The 17312-nt window shown below is 45.7% G+C and overlaps 1 protein-coding gene across 6 annotated transcripts in view; it reads right to left on the minus strand.

Annotated features, from left to right (window-relative positions):
- The window catches only part of LOC140207501 (uncharacterized), a 52102-nt gene that overhangs the window by 27579 nt on the left and 7211 nt on the right, over positions 1 to 17312 (minus strand). For 5 of the 6 annotated variants that reach the window (XM_072276035.1, XM_072276056.1, XM_072276048.1 and 2 more), the window contains exons 2-4: positions 8303 to 9062; positions 7571 to 7786; positions 2257 to 2385 (exon numbers count right to left, since the gene is read on the minus strand). In XM_072276035.1, coding sequence (XP_072132136.1) covers positions 2257 to 2385; positions 7571 to 7786; positions 8303 to 9038 — 1081 coding nt within the window. In that variant the 5' untranslated portion in view covers positions 9039 to 9062. The remainder of the gene's footprint in view (positions 1 to 2256; positions 2386 to 7570; positions 7787 to 8302; positions 9063 to 17312) is intronic. The other variant, XM_072276064.1, reaches the window with a different exon arrangement.

Raw genomic sequence — 17312 nt, forward strand, 5'->3', positions numbered from 1 at the left:
CCATTTCCATTTGCCTTAATCTTCCATGTCTACTGTTGCAGGTATACTGGCCGCTAATTCCCCTGCACATTTCTCCATTATACCCCCCCAAGGCATTACTTAATTCACTCTGAGACATTGTGTGTGCTCCACGATTGTCTCTGAGATTTTCAAGTTCAGGTTCAAGTTTATTGTCATTTAACCATACACATGTGTACGGCTAAACAAAACATCGTTCTCCTGGGGCCAGGGTGTAAAACAAAGTACACAGAGTCACACACAGCACATACAGTTACAATCCAGCACGTACGATCACAAAATAATATTAGCACAAATCCCAGAGTGGCATGGCCTGAAGATCAACTGGGTGACATAAAGTAGAAGGTGCATGCTTAAAGTTCAAAGTAAATTTATAATCAAGTACATACATATCACTATATACCACCCCGAGATTCACTTTCTTGCAGGCATTCACAGTAAATACAAAGAAACGCAATAGAATTCAATGAAAAACTGTACAGAACAAAGACAGACAAACAACCAATGTGCAAAAGACAATAAACTGTACAAACAAAAAGAAAGAAAAAACAAAATATAAATAAATAAGCAATAAATATCGAGAACATGTTTACGTATGACAGTATAAAGATACTGACACTATTATAATAAAACAAGCAGTCGTACAAATATGTGAAGCAGCAGCAATAAAAGACAAGAAGTGACCAGTGCGGATGAGGGTGTGTCTCTGAGTTGGAGAGTACGTGCTGGGTGGTATCAGGGTGTTAAGAAGTCTAACAGCTGGGGGATGAAGCTGTTAACTAGCCTGACAGTACTGGCTCTAATGCTGTGCCCTGATGGCAGGAGGTCAAAGAGATTGTGTGTTGAATACTGCTTTTGTAATTCCTCTAAGGCTCTGGACATTTCTGCAATAACCCATTTAGAACACCTTGTACTAGTCTTGGTCAGATGTCGCACATTGCTCCTGTACTTCCACTGACCTTGCATGATGTTCATGGAATCATGAGGTCATACAGCACAAAACCCTCCAAGTCCATGCTGACCATTTTACAGTAATCCTACATTGTTTTATTCTCCCCAAATTCCCGTAGAGATATACAACACTTGGTCCTTTGATCCAGCTGGTTCATGCTGACCAAGATGTTCATCTAAGCTGGTCCCATCTGCCCACATTTACCCCATATACTTCTAAATCTTTCCTGTCCTTGTACCTATCTAATTCTCTTTCAAATGAAATGTACCTGTCTCTACCTCTTCTGGCAGCTCGTTCATATTCTGGGTGAAAAAGTTGCATCTCAGGTCCTCAATATATTTCTCCCTTCTCACCTTAGACCTTTTTGATTCCTAACCCTGGTAGAAAAATGACTGTACATTCTCCTTATCTGTGCCCTTCATGATTTAACACACCAACACCCTGCTTCTATCTTTCATTCACACACTTGGACCAATCAACCTGCCAACTATCCTCTCTCCAACGCACAAGAGATTCTGAAGATTCTGGAAATCATGAGCAACACACAGAAAATACGGGAGGAAATTGATGGAGACCTGATGCAGATTGGGAGACCGCTTCATCAACCATCTTCATTCTGTCCGCGACAAAAGGCAGCATTTACCGGTGGCCACCCATTTCAACAGGTCTTCCCATTTCCATTCAAACATGTCTGTCCACGGCCTCTTCTGCTGTCTCAGCGAGGCCTAACTCAAACTGGAGGATCAACTCCTTATATTCTGTCTCCAACCTGATGGCCTGAACATCAATTTCTTGTAATTTGTACCCCCACCTCTCTTTTTCCATTCTCCATTCAGGCTCCCCTCTTACCCCTTTTCTTCTCACCTATCCATCAAATCTCTCTGGTGCTCCTCCTCCTTCCCTTTGTCCCATAGTCCACTCTCCTCTCTCTCTATCAGATTCCTTCCCCTTGAGCCCTTTACCTCTTTCACCCAGCATTCTACAAGATTGCCTTTCATCTCCCCTCACCTATCACCTGCCAGCTTGTACTCCCCCGCCCCCGCTGCCAACTTCTTATTCAGGCATCTTTCCTCTTTATTTCCAGTCCCAATCAAGGATCTTGGCCTGAATCATTGACTGTTTATTCCCCTCCACGGTTCCTCCAGCATTTTGTGTGAGATCCAGTCTCTGAGACGTAGCACTCTGCTCTCATGTTCTCTGCAAGACACCAAGCTCAGCTCCTCTGTTCCACCTGACATCAATACTGAACCATCCCCCACGGTGCTGTGGTATTCCTGCTCCCTCACCGGTGTCTTTGAAAGCTTGCAGTGCATGCAGGTAACTCTCAGCTGTCTCCTCGTGCTCTGCCAGCTGACTGTAAGCGAAGGCCATGTTGCAGAAACACTGACCCTGTGCATTCCTGTTTCCGAGGGAACCTGAGGAGAGATGAGGAGCATCCTTTGAATTTTGTTAATTCAGAAACGCTATCGATGTGGCTCAAGAGAAGCTACATAATACCGTAAAACTTACTGTGGGAGCAGAATTAGGTCATTTGGCTTATTGAGACTGCTCCAGCATTCAGTCATGGCGGATTTGTTATCCCTCTCAATCCCCATAACCTTTGATGCCATTACTAATCAAGAAATTATCAACCTCTGCTTTAAACATACCCAATGACTTGGCCTCCACAGCCATCCATGGCAATGAATTCCGGAGATTCAACACACTCTGTCTAAACAAATTTCGCCTTATTTCTGTTGTAAAGGGATCTCTCTATTCTGAGGCTGTGCCCTCTGGTCCCAGAGTCCCCCACTATAGGAAACATTTTTTCCAAAACTACTCTACCTATGCCTTTCAATATTCAATAAATTTCAATGAGATCCCCCCCGTCAATCTCCTAAATTCCAGTGAGTACAGACCCAGAGCCATCAGAGGCTCTTCATACGGTAACCCTTTCCCAAAATTATTCTTGTGAACCTCCTCCTGACTCTCTCCAATGCCAACGCACCCTTTCTTAAACAAGGGGCCCAAAACTGCTCACAATACTTCAAGTGTGGTCTGACCAATGCCTTATAAAGCCTCAGCATCACAGCCTTGCTCTTATCCAGAATGAGGGGTCACAGTTTGAGGATAATCCAGAACGAGGGGTCACAGTTTGAGGATAAAGGGGAAGCCTTTTAGGACCGAGATGAGGAAAAACTCCTTCACACACAGAGTGGTGAATCTGTGGAATTCTCTGCCACAGGAAACAGTTGAGGCCAGTTCATTGGCTATATTTAAGAGGGAGTTAGATATGGCCCTTGTGGCTAAAGGGATCAGGGGGTATGGAGGGAAGGCTGGTACAGGGTTCTGAGTTGGATGATCAGCCATGATCATACTGAATGGCGGTGCAGGCTTGAAGGGCCGAATGGCCTACTCCTGCACCTATTTTCTATGTTTCTATTCTAGTTCTCTTGAAATTATTGCTAACATTACATTTGCCTTCCTTACCGCTTACTCAACCTGCAAGTTAGCCTTTAGGGAATCCTGCACGAAGGTTTCAAGTCCCTTTGTACCTCTGATGTCTGAATTTGCTCCCTGATTAGAAAACAGCCTATGCCTTTATTCCTTCTACCAAAGTGCATTATCATACACTTCCCTACACTGTATTCCTGCCCTGCAGTCATAGCCAGCCCTAGAGGAGAGTACTACTCGTTGTTTAATGGCCCCTAATGCAGTTCCTTTCTCTCCCAACTGCCACAGCTATGCCATTAGAATTGCACAGCAAAAGGTGTCATTAAGCTGGAAGATAGAGTGCAAGGTAGGTTTACAACAATGGGCTGAGAAGTGGTAGATGGATTTTAACGCAGACATGTGCGAACCCCACACAGTTAAAGGCTCCACACAGGCAGCCCCAGAGGACAGGACTGAAGCTGTGGTCACTGGAGAGTTAAGGCTGTGACTACTTGCTGTCTGTCCTAAGGCTGACTCTGTGACCTAAGGCTGCTGCGCTAATAGGAGATAGATCATTAAGTGCGAGGTGTTGCACTTTACGAGGACAAACCAGGGTGGGACATACACAGTAAACGGCAGGGCACTGTGGAGTGCAGTAGAACAAAGGTATTTGGGAATACAGGTCTGTAATTCCTTGAAAGTGGCATGGTAGGTAGATGGGCTGATAAAAGTGAACTTTTGGCACCTCAGCCTTGATAAATTAGTGCACTGAGTACAGGAGTTGGGATTTAAAAGGAACATGAGAGGAAACTGCTGGAGTAACTCAGCAGATGAGGCAGCATCCCTGGAAAGAAATAAAGAGTCGCAGTTTTGGGCTGAGACCCTTCGTCAGTACAGGAAAGGAAGGGGAAAGACGTCAGAATAAGAAGGCAAGAGGAAGGGAAGGAGTACAAGCTAGAAGGTGATAGGTGAAGCCAGGGGAGAGATTGAAGAGAGAAACTGGGAGGTGATAGATGGAAAAGATAAAGGGCTAAAGAAGGAAAGAGAGGAGAGGAGAGGAACTGTGGGAGAAAGGGAAGAAGGAGCACCAAAGGGAGGTGGTAGGTGAGGAAAAGGGAAGTACCAGGGGAGCCAGCGTGGGGAATGGAAGAAGAGGGAAGGGGGAAGAGGAGAATTATCGTAAACTAGAGAAATTGAGACGGAATATGAGGTGTTGCTCCCCCAACCTGAGAGTGGCCTCATCATGGCAGCAGAGGAAGCCATGGACCAGCATGTCGGAATGGGAATGGGGATTAGAACTAAAATGGTCATCCATCCGGAAATCCTCCTTGTTGAGAACGTAGTGCAGGTGCTCAACAAAACAGTCCCCCAATCTACGTTGGGACTCTCCGGTGTAGAGGCCATCGCATTGGGAGCACCGGATACAGAACACAATCCCAACAGACTTGCAGGTGAAGTTTGTCTCACCGCAAAGGACTCTTTGGGACTCTGAATGGAGGTGCGGGAGGAGGTGAATGGGCAGAGGAAATAGTTGAGGCAGATATATTAACGGCATTTAAAATCTGCTCCACATATCTCAGAATCAAAATCAGGTTTATTATCACTGTCTTATGTGATGTGAAATTTGTTGTTTTGTGGCAGCAACACAGTGCAAAGTCATAGAATTACTATAAATTGCAAAATAAATAGTGAAAAACAAGAGGAACAATGAGGTGGGGTTTGTGGACAATTGAGAAATCTGATAACAGAGGGAAAGAATCACTGATTGAATCTACCCCCTCTCACTTTATTAGAAGTTTTGGCTCAAGGAAACAGACACTGGCTGTCTACCTATGCCTCTCACAATCTTATAAATATTTGGTACCTATGCCTCTCACAATCTTATAAATATTTGGACGCTCCAGAGAAAACAACCCCAGCAACCCCAGTTTGTCCAGCCTTTCCTTACAGCTCATACCCTCTAACCCAGGCAGCATCCTGGTGAACCTCTCTTACACCCTCTTCAAAATCCTCCCCCCCCCCACACCCTTCCTGTAATGAGCAACACATACAGAATGCTGGAGGAACTCAGCAGGTCAGGCAGCAGCTATGCAGGGGAATGAACCGACGATGTTCTGGACTGAGACCCTTCATCAAGATGGGAAAGAAAGGTTACGAAACCACAATAAGATGGGGGGATGGGGGGGGGGATTACATGCTGGCAACTAATAAGTGAGACCAGGTGAGGGGGAAGGTGGTTGGGTAGGGGAGGGGATTGCTGTGAGAAGGTGTGAGGTGATAGTTGGAAGAGGTAAATATCTTAGGCCAGTTAGCCTGATTTCAGTGGTCGGGAAGATGTTGTAGCCCATTATTAAGGATGAGGTTTCAGGGTACTTGCAGGCGCATGGTAAACTCAAGCCAAAGTCAGCATGGTTTCCTTAAGGGAAAATCTTGCCTAACAAATCTGCTGCATTTGAGGAAATAACAGGCTGAATAGACAAAGGGGAGCGAGTGGATGTTGTTTACTTGGATTTTCAGAAGGCCTTTGACAAAGTGCCATACATGAGGCTATTTAACAAGAGCCCATGGAAAGATATTACCGTGGATAGAAATTGACTGATGCAGGAACCAAAGAATAGAGGGGCCCATTCTGGTTGGCTGCCAGTGACGAGTGGTGTTCCACATGGTATTGGGACTGCTGTTTTCATATTATATGTCAACGACTTGTATGATGAATTGATGGCTTTCTGGCCAAGTTTTCAGATGATACAAAGGTAGGGGAAGGTAGTGTTAAGGAATCAAGGTGTTTGCAGAAAGACTTAGCCATATTGGGATAATGGGCAAAGAAGGGACTAGGCAGAAAATGGTTCGGCACAGCCAAGAAGGGCCAAAGGGCCTGTTTCTGTGCTGTAGTTTCTATGGTTTCTATGGTGAGTGGCGGATGGAATACAGTGCATGGAAATGCATTTTGGTAGAAGGGATAAAGGTGTAGACTATTCTCGAAACAGGGAGAAAGTTCAAAAATCTGAGGTGCAAGGGGACTTGGCAGTCCTTGTGCATGATTTCCTAAAGGTTAACTTGCAGGTTGAGTTGGTGGTAAGGGAGGCAAATGCAGTGTTAGCTTTCATTTCGAGAAGATTACTATATAAGAACTAGGATGTAGTAATTCTGAGACTTTATAAGGTATTGGTCAGTCTGCATTTGGAGTATTATGAGCAGTTTTGGGCCCCCTTATCTAAGAAAAGATGTGGATTGGAGATGGTCTAGACAAGGTTCATGAGAATGATACTGGGAATGAAAGAAGCATTTGATTACTCTGGGCCTGTACTCGCTGGAGTTTAAACAAATAAAGGGGGATCTCACTGAAACCTACCAAATATTTAAAGGCCTAGATAGAGAGGATGCAGAGAGTGGGTGAGTCTAGGACCAAATGGCACAGCCTCAGAATAGAGGGACATTGATTTAGAACAGAGATGAGAAGGGATTTCTTTAGACAGTGGTTGGTGAATCTGTGGTATTCATTGCCATGGATGGCTGTGGAGGCCAAGTTACTGAGTATATTTATAGCAGAGGTTGAACGGGTTCCTGGTTAGTCAGGGGGTCAAATGTTACGGGCAGAATACAGGAGGATAAGGTTGAGAAGGATAATAAGTCACTACCCTAAATGCCAGCTGCGTAACGGGCGGTAGGTAGGATAATAAATCAGCCATGATGTAATGACGTGATGGGCAAAGTGGCCTAATTCTGCATCTATGTCTTATGGTCTTGTAGTATGGTGAGTACAGTGGACCATGGAATAAAGAGTTTAGGATCCAGAGGGAGGTGATGGGACTCTTCATGAGGATGAAATTCATGATGGGGGAGAAGAGAAGGGTTGTGAGGGTCACCGGAATGGAAGAAGACAAAAAATGGTGAAGGTGGGAGTTGGAGTGTTTATTGGAAGTTAAGGAAATCGATGTTCACTCTTGTGGCCTGTTTGTCATCCACACTTTCCTCCCTGAGTTCCTCCAGCATTGTGTGTGTGTGTGTGTGTGTGTGTGTTGCTCAAGATTTCCAGCGGCTGTGGAAATCGCTTGTGTCTTCCTGTAATGGAATGACCTTCTACCTCCGACAACCCTGGACTGCCTGCTAGGCTAAGAATGGTATAAGGGAGTTGGGGGGGAGGGTACATCGAGATTTCTGCTCAGTCCGTGGAAGCTAGTTCCCCACCGTGCAAGGCTGCCGCACGTTGGTGGAAGTCCAGTGCCTTGCCGTAGTCACTGGTGGTGTTGTGGACGGCGCCGAGGTTCTGCAGGATCACAGCCTCTTTCCGGCGCTCCGAGTTGTCCCGTTGGCAGTACGGGAGGGCCTGCTCGAAGCACTCAGCTGCTAGTGAGAAGATCTTCAACTGCGAGTAGCCAAGTCCGATGTCATTGTAGAGTTTTCCTTTCAAACAGTGAGAATAGGAACATTAAAATAAAGGTTCTTAACATCCAGGTTTTGATACACACTCTACACAGAATTCATTCCTCTACATCGGTGGACTCTACATAGCTTGGGGTCTGCTTTGTTGTGCAATAGCAGGATCTCCTAGTGGCCAACCATTTTGAGTCCACTGCCCAGGCCCATACTGGCACATTGGTCCATGGTCTCCTCTACTGCCAAAATGAGGCTACTCTTGAGCTGGAGGAGCAGCACCTCACATTCTGTCTGCGTAGCCTCCAACCTGATGTAATGAACATGAATTTCTCGAACTTCCGATTATTTCTCCCCACCCTCCCCTGCCACTCTATGGAGGGGGATAAACAGTTGATGCTTCAGGCTGAGACCCTTCATCAGGACTGCTTTCTTTGCTGATGTTGTGTACCTGTGATGCTGCCACGAGTAAGTTTTTCTTTGTACCTGAGCATATGACAGTAAACTCCACTTTGACTTTAATAAACACATTGATCGAGCACTCACCAAGCAGGGCTTTGTTCTGAATGTTCCCAGAAATGGTCCGGCACTCGTTCAACACCTGGGTGATCTCGGTGGCCGTGAACTGCCGGCACTGCAGCATGTGTCTGGCGGCCTCGTTCAGGGCGATGGCGGCCAGGTCTGGGCTGCCCCCCTGCCGGTAGAGCTGGCCTGCCCTCCGGAAACACTGGCCAGCCTGGGCCAGAGCCCCTGCCCTTACCCGGCAGCTGGCCAGCTTCATGCAGGTGTCCGCTTCTCCCTGCGGCTGCTGGGCCCGATAGTGAGCCAGGGCCTGTTGGTAGTGTTCAGCAGCACTCTCCAGGTCCCCCAGCCCCTCGTGAGCTATCCCCAGGTTGAAGTACAGGTCGCCCTGCCTTTCCCCACCCTCGGCCGGCTGCGACCTCAGCAGGAAGTCCAGGCCTTTGGCCGGCCTGCCTGAGGCCACATAGGCAGCACCCAGGTTGAAAGCACAGGCCCTCTGCACACTCTGTTCAGCTGTGTCGAGCGAGATAAGAAAGGCCTTCTTGAATGAGACCAGAGCCTCCTCTGGCTGCTCCCGGGCCAGGGCCCGGCTCCCGGCTTTGGTGAGGCCCTCGATCTCAGCTTGGACCTCCAGATGATCCTCTTCACCCTTGTTCCCCTCCTGCTGCCTCTTTCGCTTCTTCTTTTTCTTAGTCTTGCCTTCGAGCTGGGCCGGGCCAGCACACAGTGGCACATTTGCAGCCATCACTTCGGAGGCCATAACCCAAAGCGCCCTCAACTGGACCTGCCAAGAGTGAACACACATTAACCCACACACACATTGGAAGAACCTTCTCACCCGGAGGCAGAGGGGATGCACTGCCTGAAGTGGTAGTGGAGGCAGAGACAAGTGAAAAAGTATCTAGGCGAGTATTTGAATCACTGAAGCAGAGAATGCAACGAACCGAGTGCTGAGAGAGGGGATCAGCAGAAAAGGGTCAGCATGAACGTAGGGTTGATGGAATTACTTTTCAGGATGCTGGTTCAGACTCGGTGGGTATTTTCACATGGCCTTCTACAGTATGGCATCAATCCAATTTATTTCCCTTGATTTCAATCATCAGCCCTTCAGGGACACCAGCCTCCTTTCCATGGACTCTGTCTTAATTTCTCAGTGGCTCGGTGAAGCAGCCAGCACAATCGAAGAGCCCCCGCACACCCCAGACGTTCTTTCTTCTTCCCCTTCCGTTGGGTAGAAGATACAAATGCATGAAATTGTGTACCACCAGGCTCAGGACAGCTGTTATCAAACTGTTGGAGGGACCTCTTGGGGAGGGGGAGTGCACTGTACCACAGTAGTTAACGCAATGCTTTACAGCACACTAGCTATAAGAATGGGATTCAATTCCTACCAACACACATCAAATTTGCTGGTGAACGCAGCAGGCCAGGCAGCATCTCTAGGAAGGGGTATGGTCGACGCTTTGGGCCGAGACCCTTCGTCAGGACTAACTGAAGGAAGAGCTAGTAAGAGATTCCAATTCCTACCGTTGTCTGTAAGGAATTTGTCTGTTTTCCCTGTTACCCCACAGGTTTCCTCTGGGTACTTCACTTTCTTCCCACATTCCAAAGACATGTGGTTAGGGATAGTGATTTGTGGGCATGCGATGTCGGCATGAGCAGCATAGTGACACTTGCGGGCTGCTCAGCATAATACTCACTGAATTGATTTGATGCAAATGATGCATTTCACTGTACGCTTTGATATTTCGATTACAAAATGTGACAAATAAAGCTAATCTTTATCTTTATAAGAGAGACTCTTGACTTCACAGTTTTACACCTTAGCTTTTACCTGCACTGAACTTTCTCTGTAGCTGTTATACTTTATTTAGCATTGTTATTTTTTTTTAACCATGCTCCACCTCAGTGCAATGAATTGATCTTTAAAAACAGTACGCAAGACAAGTTTTTCACGGTACATGTCACAATAGTAAACCGACATTAGTTCAGCCCTATAGTGCCAGTGACCCAGGTTCAATTCCGACCTCCAGCAGTGCAGTGTCCCTGTGGAGTCTGCATTTTCTTCCTGTGACCATGTAGACTTCCGTCCATGTGAGTTGGCATGTTAATTGTCCACTGTAAATTGCCCAGTGTGCAGACGAGTGGTAGAAAAAGGGAGAAGTGATACGAATATGCAGAGAATTTTTAAAAAATTGTAATTAATGATGGATGTATACAATAGTAATGGTTATGAGGTAATTAGACAGATATATGAACAGACAGATATGGATCCGATGGCATTAGTTATATTTGACCAAGGAGAAATGGTGGACTGTAGGGCCTATTCTTGTGTTGTCCATTTCCTGTCTGAGTAACTGGGTAGATAATGGACAGCACGGATTTGGTGGGTTGAAGGGTCTCTTCCCAAGCTCGATGATTCTCTCCAGGTTATAAAGGGGTACAGTACAGAAACAGGCCCTTCGGCCTAACTTGTCCGTGCCAGTAAAGGTGTCCACCATCTCATTTATTTGTGTTTGGCTCATATCCCTCTAAACTTTACTATCCCTGTACCTGTCCATATCTCTCTAAACATTCCTATCCGTGTCCCTGTCCATATCTCTCTAAACCTTTCATATCCGTGTCCCTGTCCATATCTCTCTAAACCTTTCCTATCCGTGTACCTGTCCATATCCCTCTAAACATTCCTATCCGTGTACCTCTCCATATCTCTCTAAACCTTTCCTATCCGTGTACCTGTCCATATCCCTCTAAACTTTACTATCCCTGCACCTGTCCATATCTCTCTAAACATTCCTATCCGTGTACCTGTCCATATCTCTCTAAACCTTTCCTATCCGTGTACCTGTCCATATCTCTCTAAACCTTTCCTATCTGTGTACCTGTCATTATCTCCCTATACCTGTCCAGGTGTCTTTTAAAATGTTGTTAATGTACCTGTCTCGACCACTTCTTCTGGCAGATCGTTCCACATACTAACCATCCTCTTGATGAAGAAGTTGCCTCTCAGATCCTTTTCACATTTCTGCCCTCTAGTTCTTAATTCGCCAACCCTGGGGGAAGAGACACTGTGCATTCACCCTGTCCCTGCCCCTTATGATTTTATACACATGGGTAGCAAAACTTTTTGAGAGTGTGTGCCAAAATGGCAATAATCTTCCAAAAAATTCTCTCACATGCCATGGTAATTTTGAGCAGAGATTATCATTGATTAATGAATTAGGAACAGTAATTATGGATTTTTTAAGGAAAGAAAGGATGAGTCCTGTTTCAAATTTATGTGTATTCATTGATTTACTGTTCATAACAGAAGCACATTGAAATAAATGAGGCAATAAAGAGAATTGAGGGGTAACACTGTGTAACGTGTACCGACAAAATTTTTATGTTTGCCAGCTTGGGCACATGTGCCATAGGTTCGCCACCCCTGCTTTATAAGGTCCTTTCTCAGTTTTCTATGATCCAAGGAATAACATCCTAGCCTCCTAAATCTCTCCCTATAACGTAGTCCTCAAGCCCTGGCAAAATTTCTGGTAAATTGCTTCCACATACTTTCCAGCTTAAATGCCATCGTTCCGACAACAGAATGTCCAAAACTGTACATAAGATGTTGCTCTCAGCCACATTTCCTCTGTTCCTCACACATCCGTGCTCAGCCCATCTTCCCACTGCTGAAATAGTGATAGAGTTCCTCTTGTTCTTACCTACCAGCTTCCGCATCCAACATGTTATTCTCCGCAACATTCCCCATCTCCAAAGGGACCCTACACTAAACATATCTTTACCTCTCCCTCCACCCCCCCACTTTCTGGAGGCATCGCTCCCTCTATGATTCCCTGGACATTTCATCCCTCCACACTAATCTCCCTCCAAGTACTTACTGTATCCCTGCTACATCTGCCCACACACCCCCTCCCTCACCTCCATTCAGGGCCCCAACAGATCTTCCAGGTGAGGCAACACTTCACCTGTGAATCTGCCGGGGTCGTTTATTGTGTCCGGTGCTCCCAACGCGGCCTCCTCTATACTGGTGAGACCTGTCGTAAATTGGGAAACCACTTCATCAAGCACCTCCAACCATCCACCACAAGCGGGACTTCATGGTGGTCAAACATTTTAATTCCCATTCCCACTCCTGTTCTGACATGTCAATCCATGGCCTCCTCTTGTGCTAAGATGAAGCCACACTCAAGGTGGAGGAGAAACCTCTTTTATTCTGTTTGGGTACTCCCCAACCTGACGGTATGAATATTGCTTTCTCCTTCTGGTGAACAAATTCCCCACTCTGGCCTTATAATTCTTTTCACCTGCCTATTACTTCTCTCCTCCTTCCCTTTCTCCTGTTGTCCATGATCCTTTCCTCTCCAGCCCTTGAGCTTTCCCACTTGGCTGGCTTTACCTATCACTTTCCAACTAGCCTTGTTACCTTCCCCCACCTTTTATTCAAACACTTCCTCCCTTCTTTCTCAGTCCTGAGAAAGGCCTTGGCTCGAAACGTCAACTGTTTAGTCTTTTCCATAGATGCAACCTGACCTGCCGAGTTCTTTATACTTTATTGTCGCCAAACAATTAGTATTAGAACATACAATCATCACAGCGATATTTGAATCTGCGCTTCACACTCCCTGGATTATAAATATTAAATATTAAAAATATTTAAAATAGTTAAAATTAGTAAATATTAAAAATTTAAATTATAAATCATAAATAGAAAATAGAAAAATGGGAAGTAAGGTAGTGCAAAAAAACCGAGAGGCAGATCCGGATATTTGGAGGGAACAGCCCAGATCCGGGTCAGGATCCGTCAGCAGTCTTATCACAGCTGGAAAGAAGCTGTTCCCAAATCCAGCTGTACGAGTCTTCAAGCTCCTGAGCCTTCTCCCGGAGGGAAGAGGGACAAAAAGTGTGTTTGCTGGGTGGGTCGGGTCCTTAATTATCTTGGCAGCACTTCTCCAACAGCGTGCGGTGTAAAGTGAGTCCACGGACGGGAGATTGGTTTCTGTGATGTGCTGCACCATGTTCACGATCTTCTGCAGCTTCTTTTGGTCTTGGACAGGACAACTTCCATACCAGGTTGTGATGCACCCTAGGAGAATGCTTTCTACGGTGCATCTATAAAAATTAGTGAGGGTTTTAGGGGACAGGTCAAATTTCTTTAGTTTTCTCAGGAAGTAAAGGTGCTGGTGGGCCTTCTTGGCAGTGGATTCTGCTTGGTTGGACCAAGTCAGGTCATTTGTGATATTGACCCCGAGGAACTTAAAGCTTTTGACTGTTTCACTTGCGCATCACTGATGTAAATTGGGTCGTGCGGTCCTCTACTCCTTCTGATGTCAATAATCAACTCCCTCGTCTTGCTGACATTGAGGGATAGGTTATTGTCTTCGCACCATGCCACCAGGTTCTTAATTTCCTCTCTGTACTCAAACTCATCTTTACCTGAGATACGGCCTACAATAGTTGTGTCATCAGCAAACTTATATATTGAGTTTGATGGAAACTTGGCTACACAATCATGGGAGTACAGTGAGTACAGCAGGGGGTTGAGTACACAGCCTTCTGGGGCACCGGTGCTCAGAGTGATTGTAGAGGAGAGCTTGTCCCCTATTTTTACAGCCTAGGTCCTGTCTGTGAGGAAGTTGAAGATCCAGCTGCAGATCTGAGTGCTAAGGCCCAGGTTCCAGAGCTTAGGAATCAGTTTATTTGGAATTTATTTATTCCTCCAGCATTTTCTGTGTGTTGTTATTTAATCAGTGTCTCTATGTGCTACAGCAAACAGAATTGAAGAAGTATTTTTGGTGATGTCACATCAGTGATTTACAATGACATGCCATAAATATCCTTCTTATAGTGCCTTGTGACTATATATATATACCTTTTGTGTGCCAGTTCCCGAGGAGACATCAGATTGTGTAGAGGGAGTGAGAGTTTAAAAGAAGAGAGCTGGGGTAGTTGGCACATTTTGTGTGTCACAGTTCCTGAGGAGATATGGCTCATGCATAATTAGGCACTTGGCAAGATCCAATAAAAAGAATTTGGGATTAAGCAGCGTAACCATTGTTGGAGTTGTCCAGTGTTAGAGTGGAGTGTTGAGGCTTTGGCTCACAGAGGCATAGGCCATAGGTAGATTTTTTTTTGTTATCTACTCTTTCTTTCTTTCTTATCACACACTTAGAGCAGTGGGGATGCTAGGTAGGATAGTGGAATGCTCCTCTTGCGGGATGTGGGAAGACAGGGAGATCTCCAGTATCTCTGACAACTACACCTGCAAACATGCATCCAGCTGCAGCTTCTCACAGACCGTGTTAAGGAGTTGGAGCTGGAACAAGATGAACTCCGGATCATACAGGAGGCTGAGGGGCTGATAGACGATACACACAGCGGGGTAGTTACACAGGTAAATGGGTGACTGAGGCAGCCAGTGCTGAGTGCCCGTTCCCCACAACAACAGGTATACCACTTTGGGAGTGGGGGGAAGGGTGAAATGACCTAGCAAAGGAAAACCATAGCAGTCAGGTCTCTGGCACTGGGTCTGTCTTTGTGCTCATCAGTGAATGGGGGAAAACAGACAAACTGTAGTGATAGGGGATTTGTTGGTTAGGGGAACAGAAAGGAGGTTCTGTGGACAAGAACTAGATTCCTGGATGATAATTGCTTTCTGGGTGCCAGAGTCGTGTACATCTCAGGTCGAGTCCATAATATTCTTAAGTGGGAGGGTGAGCAGCCAGGGGCCGTGGTCCGCATCAGTACCAATCACATGGGTAAGAAGGACAATGAGGTCCTGAAAAATAAGTTCAGGGCGTAAAGGTGTTAAGATAAGGGACGGGACCTCCTGGTGATGTCAGGATTGCTACCTGTGCCACTTGCTAGTGAGGCTAGAAAATGGAAGATCATATAGTTTAACATGTGGCTAAGGAGATGGTGTTGGAAGAAGGGCTTCAGATTTTGGAATCACTGGGCTCTCTTCCAGGGAGGGTTGGACCTGAAATGGAGGGGAACTAATATCCTAGCGGAAAGGTTTGCTGGTGCTGTATGGGAGAGGGGTTTAAACTAGAGTTGCTGGGGGATGGTAATCAGAGTTCCAGGAAAGATAGCGGAGCGGTCGTGAAGAAAGACGCTGTTAAGCCTATGTACAAAGTCAGACATCAAAAGGTCGAGCATGGTGGGACTAATGTTCTGAGCTGCACATATTTCAATCCAAGAAGAATTGTAGGAAAAGCAAATGACTTAGAGCATGGAATTGTGACGTTGTAGCCTTCAATGAGACTTGGTTGCAAGAGGGGCAGGACTGGCAGCTGAATATTCCCCCTGAACCCCTTTCTGTTGTTCTAGACGTGATGGATTGGGAGGGGTGACATTACTAGTCAGGGAAAATGTCACAGCAGTGCTCAGTCAGGACAGACTAGAGAGCTCGTCTAATGAACCTCTATGAATGGAAGTAAGGGATGATGGGTATGACCACGTTAATGGGGCTATATTGTAGATTACCCATCAGTCCGTGGGATTTAGAGGAGCAGATTTGTGGATAGATCAGACTGTGCAAGAATCATAAGGTTGTGATAGTAGGTGATTTTAACCTTCCAGAAGATTGACTGGGACACCCAAAAGGGCTGGATGGGAAAGAGTTTGTCAAATGTGTTCAGGAAAGCTTCCTTAATCAGTGCATAGAAGTCCCAACTAGAGAGAGTCGATACTAGATCTCCTATTAGGGAATGAGACAGGGCAGGTGACAAAAGTTTACATAGGGGAACACATTGCATCCACAGATCATAATGCCATTAGCTTCAAGGTAATTATGGAAAAGTATAGGTCTCGTCCTCAGAATGAGATTCTAAATTGGAGAAAGGACAATTTTAATGCTGTCAGAAAGAATCTGGCAAGTGTGGATTGGAACAGGTTGTTTTCTGGCAAAGGTGTACTTGGTAGGTGGGAGGCCTTCAAAAGTGAAATTTTGAGAGTACTGGGTTTGTATGTACCTGTCAGATTAACAGGCAAGAATAAAAGGTATAGGATTACCTTGGTTTTCAAGAGATATCGAGGCCCTGGTTAAGAAAAAGAAGGAGGTGCATTGCAGGTGTAGCCAGGTAGGAACAAATGAGGTACTTGAGGAGTATATGAAATGTGCGAGAACACTTAAAAAGGAAATCAAAAGGGCTAAAAGAAGACATCAGTAGACAAGCTGAAGTTGAATCCTAAAGGCTTCTACAGATACACTAAAAATAAAAGAACAGCAAGGGACAAAATTGGTCTTCTGGAAGATCAGGGTGGCAAGCTATGTGTGGAGCTGAAAGAGATGGGGGAGGTCTCAAATGGATTTTTGCATCTGTATTTACTCTGGAGACAGATACAGAGTCTATCGTTGTGAGGCAATGTAGCATCGACCTGATTATAAAGGAGAAAATGTTTCGTGTCTTGAGGCAAATTAGGGTGGATAAATCCCCTGAGCCTGACAATGTGTTCCCTTGAATCCTGTGGGAGGCTCGTGCACAAATTCCAGGGGCCCCAGCAGAGATACTTAAAGCTTCCTTAGTCACAGGTGAAGTGCTGGAGGATTGGGGGATAACTCATGTTGATCAGTTGTTTAAGAAAATTTAGTGCAGAAATTGCAGGGGCTCTAGCAGAGATATTTAAAACATGATGGGTGAGGTGCCAGAGGATTAGAGGATAGCTAATGTTGTTGCATTGTTGAATAAAGGCTCTAAAGAATAAACCAGGAAATTACAGGCCAGTGAGCCTGACAGCAGTAGTGGGAAAGTTATTGAAAGTATTGGAAGGGAATGGATATATAAGGGACTGATTAGAGATAGTCAACATGGTTTTGTGCATGTTAAGCAACACACATCAAAGTTGCTGGTGAAGGCAGCAGGCCAGGCAGCATCTCTAGGAAGAGGTACAGTCGACGTTTCAGGCCGAGACCCTTCGTCAGGACTAACTGAAGGAAGACTCTTCAGTTCAGAAGAAAGACTCTTACTAACTCTTCCTTCAGTTAGTCCTGACGAAGGGTCTTGGCCTGAAATGTCGACTGTACCTCTTCCTA

This window comes from Mobula birostris, chromosome 2 (assembly GCF_030028105.1).
Source record: "Mobula birostris isolate sMobBir1 chromosome 2, sMobBir1.hap1, whole genome shotgun sequence".
Lineage (NCBI taxonomy): Eukaryota > Metazoa > Chordata > Chondrichthyes > Myliobatiformes > Myliobatidae > Mobula > Mobula birostris.